The sequence below is a fragment of the Triturus cristatus genome, chromosome 1_2 (genome assembly GCF_964204655.1).
Source record: "Triturus cristatus chromosome 1_2, aTriCri1.1, whole genome shotgun sequence".
In the NCBI taxonomy this organism is placed as follows: domain Eukaryota; kingdom Metazoa; phylum Chordata; class Amphibia; order Caudata; family Salamandridae; genus Triturus; species Triturus cristatus.
Window position 1 is genome coordinate 730,238,664 of NC_140580.1, and position 22,280 is coordinate 730,260,943.

The window sequence follows — 22,280 nt, forward strand, 5'->3', positions numbered from 1 at the left end:
ATAATATTTCCGAACAGGTGACCACATTGTGGATAAAGCGCTATAACAATTCAGGTGCCCTTCCTATATTAAACAAATCATTTAGTATAAGTGGAAAAAACCTGGCACAGTCCTCTTTTAAACAAACATTGGCAAATCCAATAGGTCTCGCCTATGAGACCTTTTGGCTTTGTTGATGTTTTTTGCAATGTTGAACAGCATCACAGCCGCTGTGCACCAGGGTGAAAAAAAGACCTAGTGACGCATCCTTTTGTATGCACGCAAATGCGTTCAACACACATGCACACACTTATAAAGGGCACTGTTATGTATTTTTATTTACTGATCTGAGATGCTTGGTAATTTTTTTTAAAGTAGCAGGAAAGCTCTGTTTTAAACTAGAGCTCGAAGTGCTTAAAAAAAAAAAAAGGTGGGTGAGCTGTTTGCAGAAGCTGGCCGGGTGAAGCAATACGGCGGGTGGGGAGAAGTAACAGGTTGGAGAGAACACGGGCTAAGGAGAGCAAAGTGGAGTGTGGGGGGCAGAAACACAGGGGCTAGCGAGCAACAAAATAGCAACAAAAGTGTGAGTGGTGGGAGAAAAGCACATGGAGACAGAGAACAAGGGGGATAAAAGCACTCAAAGGAGACATTAGAAAATCACATGCACTCTCATAGAGTACATAAACAAAAAGAAAAAACATAAGACATGACTAAAGAGGCATGCAAATGAGAGTGACAGGAACGAATCTAACGGTAAGTAGTGGTGGGCTCCAAGCCTCTGTATGTTCTTGGTGAGACCACAATATGTCTTTTGCAACAAAACAATGTGCTGTCTGGAATGCCCAACCTAAAAATTGTCTATTCAGGTGGGTAATAAAACACAGAAAAAAGCAGATAGTTCAAGAAGTGCAAAAACTAAGAAGCTAGAGTTCGTTAAAAGTAGAAAGTAAAACGTATCTCAGGCCGAGTAGTAAATCAAATCAAATAAACTTTATTCGGTTATTGTAACAAGATAACCATAAAAGTACAAGAAAGTACAGTTAAAAAAAAAAATCACAAAAAATAGGGTTTTTATCATTAAGGCCACGCAGAGAAATTTCCACATAAGTTCAGATCACAATTGATTTTCGTAATTTAAAAACATTTTTAAGAAATGAGGAAATAAATACAACAGTTAAAATACTATCCAGTTTCTGTACAGCTAAAAAGGCAGGGCGACAACGATTAATTTCCATGATCTTTAGTAATGGAACAACATACATTCGTCTGGGTCTAATATAAAATTTGCAAAAAAAAAGTATATGCATATCATTTTGAACTGATAAATCATCGCAGGGGCATTTAATCAAAGTTTTTGACCAGTCATTCATGGCTGGAAAGCTGAGTGATCTAAATAATAAATTAAATCTAAAACGTGTTTACAGAAACCTTTCATGATCACTCATCAATAACTTAAGATACGGCTGTATATTCTTGCAAAAAACGATTTGCTCATGAGCTGCCACCGTGGTTTTCTTAATTTCATTTCTAGTTCTATTCTCATGCAAGTAGGTCATACATTTTTCTTTTAAACATTTTCTAGAGATATTGCATAGGGAGGATGGTTCTAAATAATAATTCCCCATGCCTAATAGCGTGAGAAAATTCTTAACATAATTTAACCATCTAATTTTTCCACACTTCTCTAATCCTATCGCATTTTCCAAAATCAGTCGATTTAATCCAGACTCATCCACAGTCCATATTCTATGCCAAAGTAGAACTGGTGCTGTTTTTATTGTGTCTTCCAGATATGGCTCCCCAAGTTCCACATGGCAGACATATGTCGAAACACTTTGTGGAACAGCTAAGAGATATTTCATAAAATTATTTTCAACCACTTGCAGAGCACTTACATTCGCGTAGCCCCACAGGCCTGCCCCATATGTAGCAATAGCTACACAAGTCGCTTTATATACAGTCAACATATCTTTAGTTGGTTTCCTCCCTATTTTACGGCTAAAGTTTTTCAATGCCATAATAGATTTACAGTACAACAATTTCCTGGTCTTGATTGTAGTGTTCCATAGGCCTGTACTATCAATTAAAACCCCTAAATAGGGAAATGTTAAGGTAGCCTCTACTGGGGTAGAACCAATATAAATTACTTTTTTCTTTCTCTGTGCACCCGACCCACAGTGCATGGTAAATGTCTTAGAGCAATTTATACTCAAATCAAGCTGTTTCATAAAGTCAGAGAAGGCGATAACTAGTCTCTGCATGGCCTGCGGTGTTCTGGCCATCAGGACCGCGTCGTCTGCGTATTGCAGAGTTGGGATTGGTCTTTCTCCCACCATCGGCACGTCCCTACACTCAGCTATCAAAGTTTTTTCCACATTGTTAATATAGAGTGTAAAAAGGAACGGTGCCAGGACACAGCCCTGGTGCACACCCTTTTAATTGCAAAAGATTTAGTACATTCACCATTTTTTCCATATCTGACTTTGGCCGAAGCTCCTGCATAGAGCTCTCTGAGAAAATTAATGACTGGTTGGTCTACTCCCAGATTTCTCATAACTAGCCAAAGTTTGCTATGTACTACAGAGTCGAATGCAGAAGTAAGATCAATAAAGGTTAAAAACATTCGACCTTCTTTGGCTTTAGTATATTTTTCAATTAAAATATGCAAGTTCAAACATTGGTCAATTGTTCCAAGCCCTTTCCTGAAACCATACTGCAGATCACTTAAAATTTTAGCTTCTTCTGCCCATACATGAAGTCTATTTAAAATTACTCTTCCTAGAATTTTGACAGTGGAATCCAGGAGTGATATTGGGCGGTAACACTGACAGTTTTCTCGGTCGCCCTTTTTAAAAATAGGGACTATCAGGGATTCACACCACGAAGGGAGAAGACCTTTGTGTAAAGTTGCATTAAAAAGGCGTGTGAGAATAGGGGCCCACAGTTCCCTATTATTTTTAAATAAATCAACCGGGACCCCATCATGGCCGGGTGCTTTCCCCCCCAGGCAGGCATCAATACATTTGTGCACTTCTGTTACTGTAATTTCGGGAACAAAAGTGCTACTAGAGTAAGTGCATGCTCCCATTTGAATATTCTCATTAACACATTCCCTCTTATCTTGTACATTGGAATACAATTTTGCAAAGTGTTCAACCCACTCACCCTCTGTAATTGCCACATCTAATGGGTCTATATTATTATAATTAAAACAAGGGGCATTGACAACTTTCCAAAATAAAGCAGAGTCTTTGCTCAGCAAAGCATCACATAAAGCTTTAGAGCATTTAGAGCTTTAGAGCATTTTTTCTAGTTTTGAGGGTTTGCTTGTAGACATTCCTGCAATTCCTAATTAGGCCAATATCTTTCACCGGGGCATGTAGGGCTTGCTTTAGACTTGAGTATGGCTTTGTACACTCAGAGTCAAACCACCCCTTCTGCCTCTTATTTCCACCTCTAATACCAACCCATAGTAACTTTCTAGTTTGGGCAACAATCATCAGAAAGTTGTTAATCATATCAAAGTCATCAACATTCTCATCTGTACATGCATAGAATTGGGGCAACATACTTTTTATTAATTTTTCCTGAAAGTCATCTGGGGAAATTTTTGTCCACTTTAAAGCGTATCCATTTTTTCGGGCCATAGTAATATTGTCTACTAACACTTTAGATTTGGCCCTGCCACAAAATTCTTTAGGTCTCAAACTCATTTTGAAAGTGAGAGGAAAATGGTCGCTAAGCGGGTAATCAAGAATACTATAATCCTGTATCATATCCCCATGACTAGTAGTCATTATGACATAATCAATAGTTGTGTTTGCCCCTCTGCAATTAAACGTTGGAAAAAAGGGGACTTCTGGATTAATCAATCTGTTAACAAAGTCCATGTCATTCTCAAATATAAGTTCATTTAAATGATCCTCCCATTTAGAATGTTCAAAATGACTGAGACTAATATCTTTATCTAATTTCACCCCACATGTCCCACTCTCTACATTCCTGCATATTGGGCAATTAAAATCTCCGACCCATATGTAACAAGTCTCCTTGGACTTCCTCCCTATAGCAGATATAATGTTACTTCCTAATAATCTAAAGACGTCATCTATGTCTTCTCCTTGAATATTATTATAAAAATTAACCAAAACTAAGAACATCCCTTTATTAATTGTGATCCTAATAATGTGATAATACGTATTATTAAAAGCTAACTCAATTTTGGTACTTACTAACATCAAGTTGCCGATCGCGAGCGTGGCAAATAAACATCCCGGCGAGATTCTCAACGCGAGGAAGTCAGGTTTCTCATTGCGTGTGGTCGCGTATGCTCGTCACCGCTCGCGATGAGAAACTACCAGTCCGCGTTGAGAAAGCTGTCGCTTGAGTAAAAATTTACTCGAGCAGCAGAAAACTACAGCTCGCACTGTGCAAGATGCCGTTTTCAATGATTGCACAGTGCCGGATGCTTGTCCACACTGTGCAATCATTGAAAACGGCATCTTGCACAGTGCGAACCTGACAAGGTAGCTGCTGCTGCGAGAGCGCTTGCGCGTTTTTGCAGTAAAACTGCTGTTTTAAAAACGTTATATATTCTTTTTGTTTGTTTTGGTCATTTTGACCCTTTTTTAAATTGCCCCTTACCTGCACCTTAAATTGTGCCCCTTCACCGCCGTTTTGGCGGGTCTGGTCCTGGGGTGGGTGCCTGGTTCGTTTTTGGCGGACATCTTGGAGTGGGGTGAGTGGAGTGAGGCTTTTCCACCTGACAGCGCTTGAATGCACATGTGACGCCTGGGAACACCTATTTAGGGCGAGTCCCTCCTGCTTTCAGCCCCTGACAAGGTAGCTGCTGCTGCGAGAGCGCTTGCGCGTTTTTGCAGTAAAACTGCTGTTTTAAAAACGTTATATATTCTTTTTGTTTGTTTTGGTCATTTTGACCCTTTTTTAAATTGCCCCTTACCTGCACCTTAAATTGTGCCCCTTCACCGCCGTTTTGGCGGGTCTGGTCCTGGGGTGGGTGCCTGGTTCGTTTTTGGCGGACATCTTGGAGTGGGGTGAGTGGAGTGAGGCTTTTCCACCTGACAGCGCTTGAATGCACATGTGACGCCTGGGAACACCTATTTAGGGCGAGTCCCTCCTGCTTTCAGCCCCTGACAAGGTAGCTGCTGCTGCGAGAGCGCTTGCGCGTTTTTGCAGTAAAACTGCTGTTTTAAAAACGTTATATATTCTTTTTGTTTGTTTTGGTCATTTTGACCCTTTTTTAAATTGCCCCTTACCTGCACCTTAAATTGTGCCCCTTCACCGCCGTTTTGGCGGGTCTGGTCCTGGGGTGGGTGCCTGGTTCGTTTTTGGCGGACATCTTGGAGTGGGGTGAGTGGAGTGAGGCTTTTCCACCTGACAGCGCTTGAATGCACATGTGACGCCTGGGAACACCTATTTAAGGCTCCTCCCCTAGCGCAGCGGGATCGCGCAGCGGGCGCGTCCTCGCGTGGCCGGAGTCGTGCCAGAGTCCTGCCCGTCTGCGTCCGTCCGCGCTCGGTTGCGCTGGCTTCGCGGTGATATTTACATCAGGTGCATCTCTAACCATGCTTATGTATACCAGGGATAGTCTCCTGGCATTTAATACCTGTCTGCCTCCCTGCGCCGAAGTCCGCGTTGACCCTTTGTGTGGCCCCCATCGCTGTGCTTGTGGCGGCTGGCTACTCGAAGCCCCTTCCTGTTTGGGGTCTTGTATAGTGCAGCCTGCCATAAGCAGTAAGGTCTCTTCGCGACATCTCACCATCTGGAATTTAAACGTCAGATCGGCGGTCAAGCATTATCAGGATATTGCTGATCTTGTGGACAATGACCCCCCTGACATCTTTTGTCTGACAGAGACATGGCTGCAAGACACCGATTCTACGGTATTGAATCTGGCGTTCCCCTTTGAGTATTCCATCTACACGCTCAACCGCTCTTCGAGAGGGGGTGGCGTCGCTCTTGCTGTTAAATCGTGCTACTCTTGCGCCTGGAGTGTGCAGAACATCACGGGCTGCGAAAGCGCCCTGTTCAAGGTTGCGGTTACTCCGCATTTTACCTTGTCAGGATTGCTGATTTACCGTCCACCTGGTAGCTCAGTGGCATTTCGAGAGGCTCTCCCTGAGGCGGTTAGTTCACTAGCAGTAGGGTCTGCCAATTTCTCTATCATTGGTGATTTGAATCTCCATTTTGACACTTTGTGTCTTTCTTCTGTGGGAGGGATGGTGGCGGACCTTGAGGCCCTTCAATTGTTCCAGCTGGTCTCGGACCCCACTCATAGTGGTGGCCACACTCTGGACCCCTTTTTTTCTAACTTAGAAGGGGTTACAGTGGCCCCCCCCCTCCCCCTGACCTGGTCAGACCACTCACTCGTGACCATTCACTGTAGTCTTGATGAAGCCCCACTTAAGGTGCCACTGCGAGCCATGCCCAGACGGCGCTGGAGCAAATTAAAGGCGGAAGATCTCCACCGCCTTCTCACTGACGACCCACTGGGTGCAGTGGAGAACGTGGAGTCTGGTTATGACCATTTCTGCGGATGGGTAACCAGGGCCCTCGACTCCCTTATCCCGATGGTTTTCAGTAAGTGTGGCTCCCGCGCCCCCAGTCCCTGGTATGATGGCAATCTGAGGGCTCTGAAAAGTGTCTGCAGACGTGCAGAGAGAGACTGGAGGAAGAGGTATGACAGCAGCAAAAAAACCCTGTATATGGCTGCGGTCAAGTCTTATCACCGCGCGGTTTGTAGAACCCGGGCTGAATACTACGCTCTGGAGTTTCGCAATAGTGGGAATCCTGTTAAAACCATCTTTAAGGCCCTTAAAGACCTAGTGGCAAGGAAGCCGGCCGGTAACTCCATCAGCTCCAATACTCATTGTGAAGCGCTGGCGGCTTTCTTTCTGGAGAAGGTCCAGACCATATATAGGGCCTTCCCCTCCTCCACTGCACAAACCAGTATGGGGCCTCCCATCCGGTTGGATCAGGTGGTGCTAGACTCTCTCCCCTCTCTCTCTTTGGAGTCTTACACGGCCTTGGCTCTCCGAGTTAAGTCGGGGTCGCCGGACGACCCGCTCAAGCCACCTATGTTCAGAGACCAGGTTTTTGCTCGCCCGGTTTGCGACTTAATCAACACGTCGCTATCATCAGGCCAAGTGCCTTTGAAATGGAAGCATGCGGTAGTAATGCCCATTTTGAAAAAACCATCTCTCGACCCTACAAAATCGGAGAACTACCGCCCGATCTCACTTCTCCCGTGGCCAGCCAAACTCGCGGAGGCGCATGTCAACACCGCCCTCTCTGGTCATCTGTTGCGTGCCAACATTCTGGACGACACCCAGAATGGTTTTCGGGCTGGCCACAGTACGGAGACAGCACTGTTATCTATGGTCGAGCACCTTCGGGTAGTTCTGGATGCAGGTCAAACGGCGGCGCTTGTTTTGTTAGACCTAAGCGCCGCCTTTGACACGGTCTCCCATGACATTCTCCTGCAACGTCTTGAGGAGATAGGGGTTATCGGCACTGCACACCAGTGGTTCCGTTCGTTTCTCAGGGATCGTTCCTTCTGTGTGGCGTCCCCGCCCTACCAGTCCAAATGCCATCCTCTGTCTCTTGGGGTCCCACAGGGTTCCTCACTGAGCCCCACGTTGTTTAACATCTACGTGAGGCCGCTGGCTGAGGTTGTGAAGCTCTGTGGTATGACCATGGTGTCGTACGCAGATGACACCCAGCTAGCGGTCACGATCAGCGGGGACTCTGGGGTGGATGCCCCAAGATTCAGAGATGGACTCAGGGCGGTGGCTGGTTGGATGACGTCCAACTGTCTCCAACTAAACGCCAAAAAAACGGAGGTGATGATCTTTGGGAAGCGGACGGACCTATGGGGAGATACCTGGTGGCCCTCTGAGCTGGGGCCGACCCCCACTCCGGTTGCGGAGATCAAAAATCTTGGTGTTTGGCTGGACCCTTCCCTCAACTTTGTTGGCCACACCAAAAGGACGGCGGCTTGCTGCTTCGGCATCCTGCGCAATCTGCGCCCTGCCCTTAAATACTTCGATGCCGCAACTCGTCAATTGGTGGTGCAAGCAACGGTTTTGGCACGGTTGGACTATGCCAGCTCCCTTTTTATAGGATTAAACCAGGCTGAGTTAACCCGACTTCAAAGAGTGCAGAACGCTGCGGCCAGAGCGATCATAGGTCTTCCTAGGTTTTGCTCGGCCGGTCAATCTTTGCGAGCCTTGCATTGGTTACCCGTTAGGCAGCGGATCCACTTTAAAGTTTTGTGCCTTTCCTTCAAAATTCTGAAGGGCCTATCACCTCCCTTACTGCACCAACTCTTGCGCCCTTACATCCCGGGCCGCACTCTGCGCTCGCTAGACCAAGAATTAGCGGTAGCCCCTCGGTTCAAACTCAGTCGGGTGGGGGGTCGCTCTTTTAAGGTGCGGGCAGCCGCACTCTGGAACGCTCTCCCTTTGAAACTCCGGACCTTTGGTGACCTGCTCTCCTTCCGCAAGGCCGCTAAAACTCATTTATTTTCTGAGCTTTGTTAAATCCTTCACTCCCCAATTTCTTAATAATTATTTCTGTTCCCCAGTTGTGTTGTGTTCGCCACCTTGTCGGTGCGCCGGGACGCTCCTTCGCTGGAGCAGCCGTGCGCAATACAAATAGCACTAACATAACATAACATAACATAACGTACTACGCAGTTCGCGAAGTGCTACGCGTAGCTCGCGTAGTGCGAATTGCACTTTGTGTAGCTTCGCGTAGTGCTACTTCGCAAACTACGCCCAGGGTTAATATATATCCTATGGAGTGGAAAGTGTAATGTTTGCTGTTGTGCACTGCAGATCAATATATAACTGTTTAGCGTCTTATAACTTTAACACTACTTAAGCAATTTAGAGCTACTTCTAAGAATTACATTCCCTCCCTCAATATATATTCCTGCCAAATTTCATGTACATCCGTTCAGCCACTTTCATGATATGTTGATTAAAATTACACTCTACTACACCACACACCACTCCACTGTACGCCACTTCTTTCTACGCAATTCGACTCTACGCCACTCCACGTCACTCCACTGTGCGCTATGCCACTCTGAGCCATTTCACTCTATGCCACTGCACTCTGCGATATTCCACTCTAAATACACATTGTTCTCGACTCTAATCACTCCGTTAGTCAACTCAGTGCCACTCCACACTACGCCACTCGACTCTGACTCTGCACTCTACGCCACTTCACTGTAAGCCACTCCTCTCTATGCCACTCCACTCTCCGCTATTCGTCTCTACTCCACTTCACTCATCACTACTCTACTGTACACCAGAGCACTCTCCTCTCTACACAAGTTCATGCTATGCTATTCCACTCAACCACACCACGCCACTCCACTCTATGCCACTCCATGCCATTACACTCTATGCCATTCCACGCTATTCCACTCTATGCCATTCCATGCTATTCCACTGTACGCCACTCCTCTCTAAGCTATTCAACTGTATGCAGCTCCATTCAATGCCACTCTACTGTACACTTCTCCACTCTACGCCACTCAACGCCACTGCACTCTACGTTATCCACTGTACGTACACAGTGTGCTCAGCTCGCTAACCACTCAGTACTTAACTAGAACTTGCCCTTCTCCCATGCAATGTTCTCATAAAAGATGTAATTGGAGATGTGATGAGTGTTGTTATGAATGATATGAATTTAATGTAGTATAAGTGATGAATTTAATGTAGTATAAGTGATGTAATATGAAAGTGCGAATGGAGAAGGCACAGGCACAAGTTAAAGTTTAAGTACTGTGTGATTAGCGAGCTGAGGGCACTGTGTATGGAGGTGCGTGAGTTATAGTAATTTGAAGGTGGTATGTAAATTATCAATTTATGGTACAACTAATACTTTAGCATTCCTGAAGTTTGTGTGGTTTAAGTTTGGTTACTTTAGAAAGAATAAATAACATTTTACGAACTATAATTAAACTTTAACCTTTGATTTTTTTTCCTTGAATATATATTATATCGTTTTTGTATTCTGTCATGGAACAAAAGTCAGGCACTCAGAGTACAGCCAATATTTCAATTTATTTCCATTGGACACGCAAAACAGTTTATTTTTGCTCCTGCCTTTTTCAACATCAGCGAGCCGCGTATCATATAGGCCCATTTATAGAAATCATGATTGTAGTGACATCGACAACAAAGACGGAATGTTTCAATAGAGATAAACCTCAAAGGAAATACCGATACTATAGTGGCCATCTTTGAGCATGTTGCTCTGATTGTGATATATATTCATTGCCTCTACCATAACTATGGCTTCTCGTTGGTACCGTTGCACCAATCTTTGCAAATCAATCAAACATAGCAATGATCATAATGACAGTTCATATCTCATATCTTTTAAAATCATGCAAATATTGTAATGAGCATAATGACAATTCATATCCTGATTTCTTAGATGTATACTGTGTGTCCATAGTGCCATAAATTGAATTAATTCCGATGGCCCTCTGGTAACTTTATCACATCACATTTACTAGTCTTGAGTAAAAAACAAAAAATAAACAACAAATAAAACAAAGTGGGACACCTGTATTCCCTTCCTTTACATTCTGCCCTGGATGGCCTGTCAGTTTGAAATGCCTCAGGTGGTATCTATGTCCACCTCGCCAAGATTATAATGCCCTGCGTGGGTTTAAGGTATGGGACCTCAAGGAGGGGAGGGGGGCTGAGAGGGAGGCAATTTAGGGAAAAGAGAGAGAGGAAGGAGGGCGGGAAAGGGTCAGACGGGGGAGAAGAAAGAAAGGGGGGGCATATTGAAGTGGATGAGAGCGAGAAAGAGAGGTGTGAAGGATGGTCTAATTAGACCCATTAAAATTTGATGATGATTACGATCCAGCCACGAAGTTACTGTATTGTTGGCATGCTATAATCTAGTCTCTCTAACCTCATGACCTGTATTACATCCAGGGTCATAACAGTCAATTTAAATGAAGAATATAGTGATGATCACTAATACGTTCCCTCGGCGCCCATATAATATAGGGTTAGAATTTGCATCATGTTATTTGGCCAACGACCCTCCTCGCAATTGTGCCCTGACTGGGCCTGCATGGATTTCCTCCTGTCATCACCCTATTGAATATGGAAGAGAACAACGTCCACTAGAATCCAACTTATAACTATCAGTTGCCTACTGCCACATAATCTGCTGCCGCCATCTTAATGACTGCTTTCCAAGTTCCTTACTCTCCTCAATGTACCCATAGCTCCTCGTCTTTTTTTAGACCTATTGGCATCTTGGTCAACAACTTGATGATTTACCCTTACTCCAGCTGTTTGTGCACCCTGTTCCCGCCTCTTTCGCCTCTGGGCACTTGATCGAGGCAAAAGCATTTCAGAAGAATTCGATTACTATTATGCATTGTTTTGAAATCATTTTTAGTAATAAGCCACGTGTGCTCTAATATACGCCTTTTGATGGGATGATGTGTAGTGCTCCCAATGTATCTCCTGTCACAAGGACAGATCAGACAATATACCACAAAGTCAGAATTGCAGTACAGCAGTTTGGTGATGGGGCATTTTCTATTGCTTCCCGGAATCTCGTATTCTTATATTTTGCTGCTTCACCTGTACGTCTTACATCTCATGCAAGGGAAGAACCCTATTATTTTGGTTGTCTGTTAAACCATATCTGCAAAGCGGCATGTACTAAGTAGCCTTTCAGTGACGGACATCTCTTGTACATAACTAGTGGGGAATTTGCCAATTGGTACCCAATAACCATATCTGCCTTCAGGATTCCCCAGTTTTGTTCTTGAATGTTTTACACCTTGGGTAAGCTTGTAAAGAAAGTAGTTACAATCCTTACTGTACCATCTTTGTTAGAATTCACAGCCTTATCCACTAGTAATGTATTACGTGTAGTTTATTGTACCTAGGTTTTGGCTGCCTGTAACACTGTTTGTGAATAGCCCCATGTTTTGAATCTTCTTAATGTGTCAGCTTCTGCTGCTTCATACTCAGATACCATGGAGCAGTTGCATTTGAGACACAATAGCTCACAATAGGGTATACTATTTTTCAAATTACGTGGGTGATGGCTCCTGGCATGAAACAAAAGATTCCCTGCCATGGGCTTCCTATAGAGGGACATTTGCAGTTTATTATCTTGGACAAACATTCTGAGATCTAAAAATGATACACCTGAACTGCTGATGTTGCTTGAAAATTGCAGGTTTGGGGAATCTTGACTGAAAACCGCTATATACTCTTCTGCATCCTGATGTGTTTCCTTCCATACAATGAAAGGATCGTCTATATAGCACGCCCATAGGGCCACATTTTCTACCCGTCTTTCATTCTTTTCTGCCCAGGCCACGTGCTTCTCCCACCAGCCCACGAACAAATGTGTGTAGCCGGGGGCGAAGCACTTGCCATTCGCAGTTCCCTGTCTTAGACAATATAGTTGCCCTGCAAAGGTAAAGATGTTATTATTCAGAGAAAACTCTATGAGCAGGAGTATCATAGTGTTGTGCTCATAGTATTTGAATGCTCTGCCTTTAAGAACAAAGTGCACCACTCGAAGACCTTCTGCATGAGCATAAACTGGTAGCGTCTAAAGTGATTCACAAGAAATTATCCACATAAGTCAAAGCATTTTCCAGAAGACTTCCTTTGGAAAATGCATTGACGTATGTGGACTTTTATTTGTTTCCCTTCGTCAAGAACCTTAGTTCGTACATAAAGGACCCAAAAGACTTTCTGAGATTACTTGATGGAATTCGGAGGGAAGAACATTTCTTGCCAATCACTTTAGACGTGACATTTTTGTTCACATGCATAGCTCATGCAGCAGGTTTTCGAGCCTTGCAAATTTTTCTTTCAACCTTCAACCTTCAAAACCAAAACTGCTTCTTTTAAAAGTGACTGCAAAATCCGCAATATGCTATACAGACGCCATAGAGAGAGGAGTGAGGTGTCAGAAGCATACCAGAGAGGCAGCTTTCAAAACATGCATTCCCAGAAAGTGCTTCACAAAAAGAGAAAAAACAAAGTTCCCAAAATATGAGCAGTCGTGCAAAAATAGGAGTAACCAGGAGGTAGTAAATAGGCAATGCTCCACAGGAGGGACTAACTGAAGCTGGACAGCCTAATACAAATAAAGCCAATGAACAGAAAGTATTCAAATGTGATTGACAAAAGGCAGAGCCAATGACAAGCAATGGGCGGAATGCATTTCTAGGTCTGTTTCCGGCATGTGCCCAGTATGTCTTTGCAACCTGACAGCTGTACTGTCTGGTAGGCTTTGACCTAAAAATCAGCTAGTATTATTGTTTTTAAGAAATGAGATAACTGTCAACCCAAAGATAAAAAATCCTTCTTTAAAACGAAACAAAGCTCATTCAAATATATTACAGTAAAAAACATGGTTCCATTGCAATTATGGCCAAGAAAAGAACAGTTTTTAATTGCAGGGGATCTGAAGCATAATGCTAAAGCTTGTTCCAGATAGTGTGTTAAAACTTTATTCAATGACAAGTTTTAATTTGACTAATGTTTCTCAGTTCAGAAGGATTTCTGCTTTATCCCCTTTATCATAATGAGCTTGCCTAATATTTCCACACAGTTTTTGTTGTAATATTTTAATGTAGCTTTGTGAAATATTGTGCCATCCCTTTTAATTGTTAACATTATTTACATTAAAATGCAAGTTACATGCCTAATGATTGTTCTAAGTGCAGTTGACATTGTTAATTCGAAAATAAATCTATATCACTTGCAGGTTTTGTGTAGCAATAAAGAAAGAGAATTATCCTGATTACATGCCTTCACATATCTTTTCGGATCAAGCTAAACAAATATTCAGACAGCCTGGACACACGATTTACCTCCTACCAACCATGGTCATCTGTAACTTGCTTCCTTGTGAACTCAGCTTTCATGTTAAAGGGATGAAAATTAATGGAACCCTGAAACCTGGCAAAGAGATGGCATTACACACAGCTGACACCAGTCAGAACATTGAGCTCGGTAAGACAATATTCAGACATCATTCTTTTGTTCTCTGCTGCAAAGCTAAGACTTCTGGATACTAGTGGTATGTTTACCTAGCCTAGTGCTGCACATAATAAGAGCAACTCGACTATGGCCTACTTATAAAGATCAAGTTTAAAGCATTAGTAAGTGATTCCTTGTACTAGGAAATTAATTTCCTTGCTTATTAAAATTACACTCTTTTTACTTTTGGACCTTATGATGGCGAATGCCAATAATGGCAAAGATTATTTTTTTTTTTCCATGAATTCACTACTTGCAAGCACACCAACTGATCCAAACAATTATATGGGTAAATGAAGTACAATCTGAAAGAAACACGTTAGTGATAGATTCCTTACCTTAGAATTACCCCCAGGCGTCAGACTGGATCCGGAAAGTTTTCATCAGCAGTACCCCTGTGCCTCGGAAGGTGGCGTTGTGCAGCTCCGCGTCCGTCGTTGGCGTCGTGGTACAGAGTTGACATCGGCACAGCTACTTAGACGCCGCCCTCGCATGCTGACGTCAGTTCTTTCTTTTTCTGCGCCAGCAAATGCAGATCCGGAGAGAGCGGTATCCCCAGTCACTTTTTGACCAAGTTTTTCGAGGCCTTTTTGTCTCTATTTTTCGAGTCGATCGACTCCTGGTGCCGTAGGGATGCCCGGCTTCAAGTCCTGTGAGGACTGTCATCGGATGATGTCGGTGACAGACCCGCACTGCGTGTGTCTCTACTGCCTGGGGCTCGACCACGACCCCAAGTCGTGCCCCGAAGACTTTGCGGGAGCGGTCCCGAAAGTTGCTTGAAGTCCGGCAGTCAGCTCTGCGCCGCTCATGGTCCCGGTCCCGTGGTAGGTTGAGGGATCGGTGGTGGAGTCACCACCATCGTTCGTCTGGATCGAAGTCTTCGCACTCGGGGTCAGGTAAGACGAAGCATCACAAGAAGTCGAAGAAGCGTCCTCGCTCTCTAACTTCCCCTCGCCCATCACGCGACGCGGCTAAGGGTGCGGGTGGTGCCTCCCCCGCGGCTCCGGCGGAGCCAACACAGTCGCCGTCAGCCTACCTGCCCTTCCCGGGTCCATCGCGACTCCGGCCCAGCTGCAGAAATTTCTGTCAGCTATCGCTTGCCTCTTTTGGCCGTCGGGCCCCGCCGGTGCGCCTTCAGGCCCCACGGACCCGACTAGGGGTCCTCGTCCTTTACTATTGGCGGCTCCGGCTCTGGCATCGCTGTCTGCTCCGGCCCTTGCGCCACAGGGCCCCCATGGATCCTGGCGTGAATCCAGGTCGATGCCGGTTGACCTTTTGACACCTCCACTGACGTCGACCCCACCGGCACCACCTCCGACGTAGCCCGTGCTACCGGACGGCGACGTCCCCGGTTTCAGCTCCGATGTGGACACAGCGCCGGAACGGTGTCGCTCCACACCGAATCAGACGCCGATGGGACCTTTCTTTCCCTATGTCTAGCCTCCTTATTTTCTGCCTGTTCATCAGCCTTTGGAGAAAGGGTAGGACTGGGAGGGGTCTGAGGACCCTCTCACAGCTCAGTGCGAGTATGACCCGGACTGGACAGAGGAGCTGGGGGATGCCTGTGGTCTTGATACCTCTCCTGACCTTGGCATGCTAACTCCTCCTACCATGGCTATGGAGGAGGGTGCATGCTACGCAGTGGTGTTGCATAGGGCGGACGAGGACCTCCACCTCGAGCTCCCTACAGTGGCCGTCAGGACTAACCTCCTGACATAAGTTCAGCCAGCAGCTACCTCTGCAGAGCCACTGCTGCCCTTTAATGATGCACTTTCAGACGTTCTTTAGAGCACCTGGTCCAGGCCCAACACAGGGGCTCCTGTGGATAGAAACGTGGCCAGATGCCATCGCATGGCCCCGAACGACCCACTTTTCCTTTCCTAACACCCCACCCCTGAGAGCTTGGTTGTCCAATCCTCAGTGTCCCAGAGCACATTCCCTACAGCATCACCGGACAGGGAATCCAAGAAACTAGAACAGTTCGGTAAGAAGATTTTTTCTTCCGCCAGCCCAGGGCTGCGGGCTGTGAACACCGCATGCCTCTTGGGCCATTATTTCCACTCTGTGTGGGATATCGTGGCGCAAGTGCTGCCTCAGTGTCCAGAGGAGGCCCGGACAGTGCTCAATGAAACTATTGCTGAAGGGAGAGATGCAGCAAAGTTCACGATTCATTGTGGCCTTGAAACCACCGACTCACTGGGCAGTGCGATTTCCACGACAGTGGCGCTCCGTCGCCACGCCTGGCTGAGTACTACTGGTTTCTCTGGGGATGTCCAGAACACTCTGTTGGACATGTCCTTTGATGGCATTCCCTTTTTGGCACCAAAGCAGATAGTGCGGTGGAGCTCTTTAAGGACTCGCGGGTTACGGCCAAGTCCCTGGGCCTTTCCGACACGCGCCCTCCTCTGCCTTCTGCTTTTCGCACCTTTCGTGGCCACGGAAGGGGCACCCCGACACTTTCGCTTCAGAGCCACAGGCCTGCGTAGCAACAGTCTCAGTGCGGCCGTAGGTCCCGCCGAGGTGGGTCAGGGGCCAGCGGGCAGATCAGTCCACCTCCACCACGGCCACCACAGCCTCCAAACCTTCCTAGTCTGGTTTTTCAGGCCCATCAAACGCCAGTGGGCGGCAGGATTCGCCATCACCTCCCCCACTGCCGCACCATAACTTCGGACAGATGGGTTTTACAAATAGTCCGAAGGGGCTACTCCCTCCGCTTCGAGACGACCCCTCCAGCCATGCCACCCCAGTACCACCCCATGTAGGGGGATCACTTGGCGCTTCTTCAACAGGAGGTTGCGGCCCTCTTGGCCAAGGGGGCCATTGAGTGCGTTCCTATGCCAGAAGTAGGACGTGGTTGTTACTCCCACTACTTTCTGGTGCCCAAGAAGGACAAGGGCCTGCGTCCTATCTTGGACCTCAGGGACATCAATTGCTTCCTCCGGAAGAAGAAGTTCAAGATGTTAACTCTGGCTCAGGTCTTGTCTGCCCTAGACCCTGGAGACTGGATGGTAGCGTTGAACCTGCAGGACGCATATTTCCATATCACCGTCCTGCCGGCCCACTGGCTTTACCTGCGGTTTACGGTGGGGCACAAGCACTTTCAGTTTACCCTGCTCCCTTTTGGCCTTACCAGCGCCCCTCGGGTGTTCACGAAAGTGATTGTGGTGGTCGCAGCTCATCTGCACGGTTAAGGGGTTCCAGTCTTCCCCTATCTCGACGACTGGCTGTTGAAGGCAGGCTCACCCTGGACAGTCGCCTCCCACCTTCAGACTACTGCCGACCTCCTACATTTGCTGGGGTTCTCCATCAATGTGCCGAAGTCACACCGGATACCCTCTCAGAAGCTCCTCTTTATCGGAGCAGTTCTGGATACAACGCACTTTTGGGTCTAGCCTCATGGCCTCCTGCATCCTGCTGGTCAATCATGCCAGATGGCATATGCAGGCTCTGCAGTGGGACGTTAAGTTCCAGTGGGCGCAGCATCAGGGGAACCTGTCTGGTTCCGTCCAGATCTGGGAGGGCACTGTGCAACAATTGCAGTGGTGGCTCACTAACCGGCATTGGGTCAATAGCAGATCCCTCACCCTTACCCATCCTGAGCACACAGTGGTGATGGATGCGTCCCTTCTGGGATTGGGCGGCCACATGGGAGAGGCGGAGATCAGAGGCCTCTGGTCTCCGGCAGAGTCCAGACTCCATATCAACCTTATGGAGCTCTGGGCGATCTGACTGGCACTGAAGGCATTCCTTCCCTCTGTCAAGGGGAGAGTAGTGCAGATGTTCACAGACAACATCACCGCCATGTGGTACTGCAACAAACAGGGCAGGGTGGGGTCATGGACCCTATGTCAAGAGGCCCTGCGCCTTTGGACATGGCTGGAACATCAGGGCATTTCCCTGGTGGTTCAACACCTGGCAGGTTCACTGAACGCCAGGGCAGACGAGCTCAGCCGCAGGTGCATGATGGATCACGAATGGCGTCTTCACTCGGACGTGGCACAACGTCACTTTTAACAGTGGGAAGAGCCTTGGTTAGATCTATTCGCCACCTACGAGAACGCGCAATGTCAGCAGTTCAGCGCGTTGGAATTCCCAAGGTGGCACTCGCTAGGCGACGCTTTCGTCCCTAGTAGAGTTGCGGTCTATTGTACGCATTTCCACCTATACCACTTCTGCCCAGAGTGCTGAAGAAGATTAGGCGCAACAGGACCCATGTCATTCTTGTGGCTCCGGACTGGGCTCTAAGAGTTTGGTATCCCGAGCTACTCAGTATGACCATCGATCCCCCGATCTGACTGCCTCTTCGGGAGGATCTCCTGTCGCAGCAGCAGGGGACGGTCCTCCACCCGAACCTGTCCAGTCTCCACCTCCTTGCGTAGAGATTGCTCGGTGGCAGTTGATTCCCTTTGACTTGCCTCCTGAAGTCTGTGAAGTCATTCTGGCAGTCAGGCGTCCCTCCACTAAAGTGGTATACGTCTGCAGGTGGAACAAATTTGTGGCATGGTGCACACCAAAGGCTGTGGATCCCCTTTCCGCCCCTCTTTCTGAGGTCCTTTTGTTCGTTGTGTCTTTGGCCCAGCAGGGCTCTGCTCTGGGCACTATTAAAGGCTATCTTTCTGTCATTTCGGCCTTTCTCAGACTACCTGATCAGCCCTCTCTTTTCAAGTCCCCTGTTGTAAATAGATTTCTCAAAGGCATTACACACCTTTTCCCTCCTATTCCGTTTGTGATGCCACAGTGGGACTTAAATCTAGTCTAACTTATCTGATGTGCGCTCCTTTCAAGCCTCTTCACAACTGTCCTCTTCGTCTTTTGACTCTGAAGACTGCCTTCCTGGTTGCCATCACCTCCGCTAGGCGAGTTAGTGAGCTCCAGGCTTTCTTGTAAGCCTCCTTTCCTTTCCATTCATCCGGACGAGGTGGTGCTCAGGCCCCGGCCTTCCTTTTTGCCAAAAGTTGTCATGGCCTTTCATATTGGGCAGACTGTTACCTTGCCCACTTTCTTCCCGCCTCCACATCCTTCCAGAGAGGAAGAAAGGCTCCACTGTCTGGACCCAAAACGTGTGCTTTCGTTTTACCTCCACCGCACACAACAGTTCCGGGTGGACGACCAACTCTATGTTGGCACCAAGAAAGGTCGGGCGGTGCACAAGAGGACTATCTCCTGTTGGATTGTCTTGTGCATCAAAGCCTGTTACTCTTTCTCTAAAACAGAGCCTCTGGTGGGGCTGCGTGCTCATTCCACTTGAGCAACTGCAGCCACTACTGCATTGGGACGGTGTGTGTCCCTGCAAGACATCTCTCGTGCATCAACATTATTGCCTGGACAGCCAAGTCCGGAGAGACAGCTTTTTTGGCCGTTCTGTTCTCCAGGACTTTCTGGTGTTATCTTGGTCCGCAGACCCATCACCGGGGTTGGTATTGCTGGGGTATCTATTCTAAGGTAAGGAATATATCACTAACGTGTTGCTTTCAGATGAAAAAGTTACTTACCTTCGGTAACGAGAGATTCCTTACCGCCCCACCCATCCTCCCCGTTCTGTGAACTGATTTCTAGGGTTAAGGTCATCCCTTTCAGGGCCCTAGTTTCAAGGCACCAGTGGTCAGTACCTTGCATGGCTCTGCATTCCTGGCACGGAAAGTTGTGTATAGAACTGACGTCAGCACGCGAGGGCGGCGTCTTAAGTAGCTGCTGCAACGTCATCTCGGCGACCACGACGCCAATGACGGACGCGGACGCTGTGAGAAGTTGGCCTGATGTATGATGTCACTAGTTATAGTGTACACCTTATATCAGTCCAAATACCCTTATGGTGATTGGTTGTAAAGTCAACCTTATAGACCAGCTATCCTAGTGGTAGCATGGACAAGAGCAGTCTTAGGCTAAACTCTGAATGGCATGTGAAGCCAGCTGTGATACCATATATAATCCCTTGAATACCAAATGAAAGGACACCACAACAGATATATATATAAAATAAAGTGTATTTATTCTAAGCAAACCCTCAGCACTCTTTATGAGTTTAGAGGTAAGTACAACACAGTCTTATTAATGCATACAGTAAGTCACACAGGTAAGTAATACAGTTAGGCCCTAGGGGCCACGCAAACCATATACTAAATAAGTGGTATAAGAACCACTGTCACGGAAATAGAATAGGCCTAGGCCTAGGGAATCGCTGGGGCAACACTACACTAGCGTTAGTTAGGGAGTGGGAGGCCCACGGGATTCGTGTGCAGAGTGGAAACACTCACGCGTAATGCGTAAAAGTCAATAGCAATGTTACAGTTTAGAAATAGATAGATTTAGGACACTTCCGGAGTAGTTAGGAAGTTGAGACTTGAAAACTAGACACTAGGATAGTCACTATCCTGATGAGCACCGGAGTACCCAAGTTACCTAGCCCACAGGCTGCGGGTGCATAGGGGTGAAGATGCGTCGTTTTCGTCGTCGACTCCTATGGATGCCTGAAGAAAGATGCTGACAGGCAGTCAGGGGAGAGTGTCCGGTGGATCCCAAGCCTGGGATCAAGAAGAGAAGAAACCTGCAAGCAGAGGGGACAGAGTCAAGGTCACTAGCCAGTGACCACGTGGAACCAGGAAGGAACCAGGCGATGTCGTGAAGAGTTGCAGGGGAAGGTGAAGCTTGTCGCTGGAGCCAGGAGGACCAGGAAGCGTCGAGGACGACCAGGACCAGGAGGCGAGCTGTCCCACGAAGGCTCTTGCTGTCGGCGGCGTCGAAGTTGGACTAGGACTCACCAAGCCTTGGCAAGCGGAACCCACGAAGAACAAGGGACTTGCTTCTGGTGCAGACCAGGAAGGTCTGGGGTGCTTCTTCTTTGCAGAGAAGCGGGAGCCAGTCTGGAGGAGCCAAACCAGCGCAGAAGATTTTAGGGAGCGTCGTCACAAAGGCCACTAGCCAGCGGGCAAGCAACCGGACAGACGCGGCAAGCAGGAAAATGCTGAAGGGCCCCACGCAGGACTCGTGGAGTGTGGGGGGCTGGTCTTCGGTGCAGATGGTGCTTGGGGTTGGGGCTTCTCAATCCCCGGTGCACAACTTCGAGGGTACCTCAGAAGCTGCGCTGTAAGTTACTAGCCACTTTTCCCAGGTAGCCGGTCCCACGTCGCTCGTCGCCTCCACGGATCTCAGCTCTGCTGCAGATGTGGATGAGGGTCGGAGAAGTCTGGAAATCAAGGCTCTGGTCGGGCTCTGCAGTCGGTTCCTCGTCGAACGTTTCACAAAGCAAAGGGTAGTCACTTGATGGTGCCTGTTTGCACAGGGTAGCCACTCCTTGGCTACAAGGGAGATTCTTCAGTCTTCTTCTTTCGTCGAATGTCGAAGGTCCAGAGTTTCTGTTCAGTTTTGCAGGTTCAGGATAATCTAAAGTCTTGAGGCCCAACTCCCACTCTTATACTAATCTGGGGGGCTGGGATACCTGCTAGGTCACGCCTTATGGGTGGGACCTGGGAGGGGGTGGTTACACCCACTTCCCTTTGTCCAGTTTCGCGCCAGAGCTGGGGCTGGAGTGCCCCAGCGCCGGTTTGAACTGGACTATGCAAGGAACACCTTGTGTGCCCCAGGCATGTCTCATTCCTTTCAGCCCACCCTGCCCCAATACACTAAAGGCTGTCTGGGGAGGTGCTAGCACCTCCCCAAGCAGGAAACCTATTGTCCAGGCCTCCCTGGCTGGGATCCCTCCCAGCAGCAGGAGGTCAGACTTGTGTCGTGGCAGCAGCATCCATTTTGTGATGCTGAGGCTTTGGTCAGAGGCTAACAGTTGAAGTATGATTTTAACATGTCTTTCCCTCTAGAAGGGGGGAATAATATTCTCATGTCCAGAAATGGCATGGGGGTATTATTCCCGAGTGTTAGACACCTTACACGACATGCTTTGATAAAGCCAAACCATAGTTACCATAACCGTCTAAGATTATAAGGCACTTTAAGAGTATATGGTAGGCTATATCATAGAACAGCTATAAGGACATGGTTCCGAAAGCTGCAGACAGGCTCAGCTCATGCTAGAGCACCATCTCACATGTTACCAAGCGCTCTGCCTCCAGGATTGTCAAGGCCTGCCATAGGAGTGACTGATAGGTACACATGTGTCTATATGTAAGTTAGGTATAGGAATACTACACCTAAGCAAGGGGTGATTACACGACCTTGCCCCAGCTGAGTGATCAGCCAGTTGTGTCAAAATGGAAGGCCAGGCCA

General features: G+C 47.3%; 1 protein-coding gene across 2 annotated transcripts in view; it reads left to right on the plus strand.

The window, feature by feature from the left end:
* Positions 1-22,280, plus strand: part of VPS13D (vacuolar protein sorting 13 homolog D) — a 2,738,381-nt gene that overhangs the window by 1,517,478 nt on the left and 1,198,623 nt on the right. For both annotated transcript variants that reach the window (XM_085608633.1, XM_085608634.1), the window contains exon 47: positions 13,789-14,036. In XM_085608633.1, the coding sequence (XP_085464759.1) occupies positions 13,789-14,036 (248 nt within the window). The remainder of the gene's footprint in view (positions 1-13,788; positions 14,037-22,280) is intronic.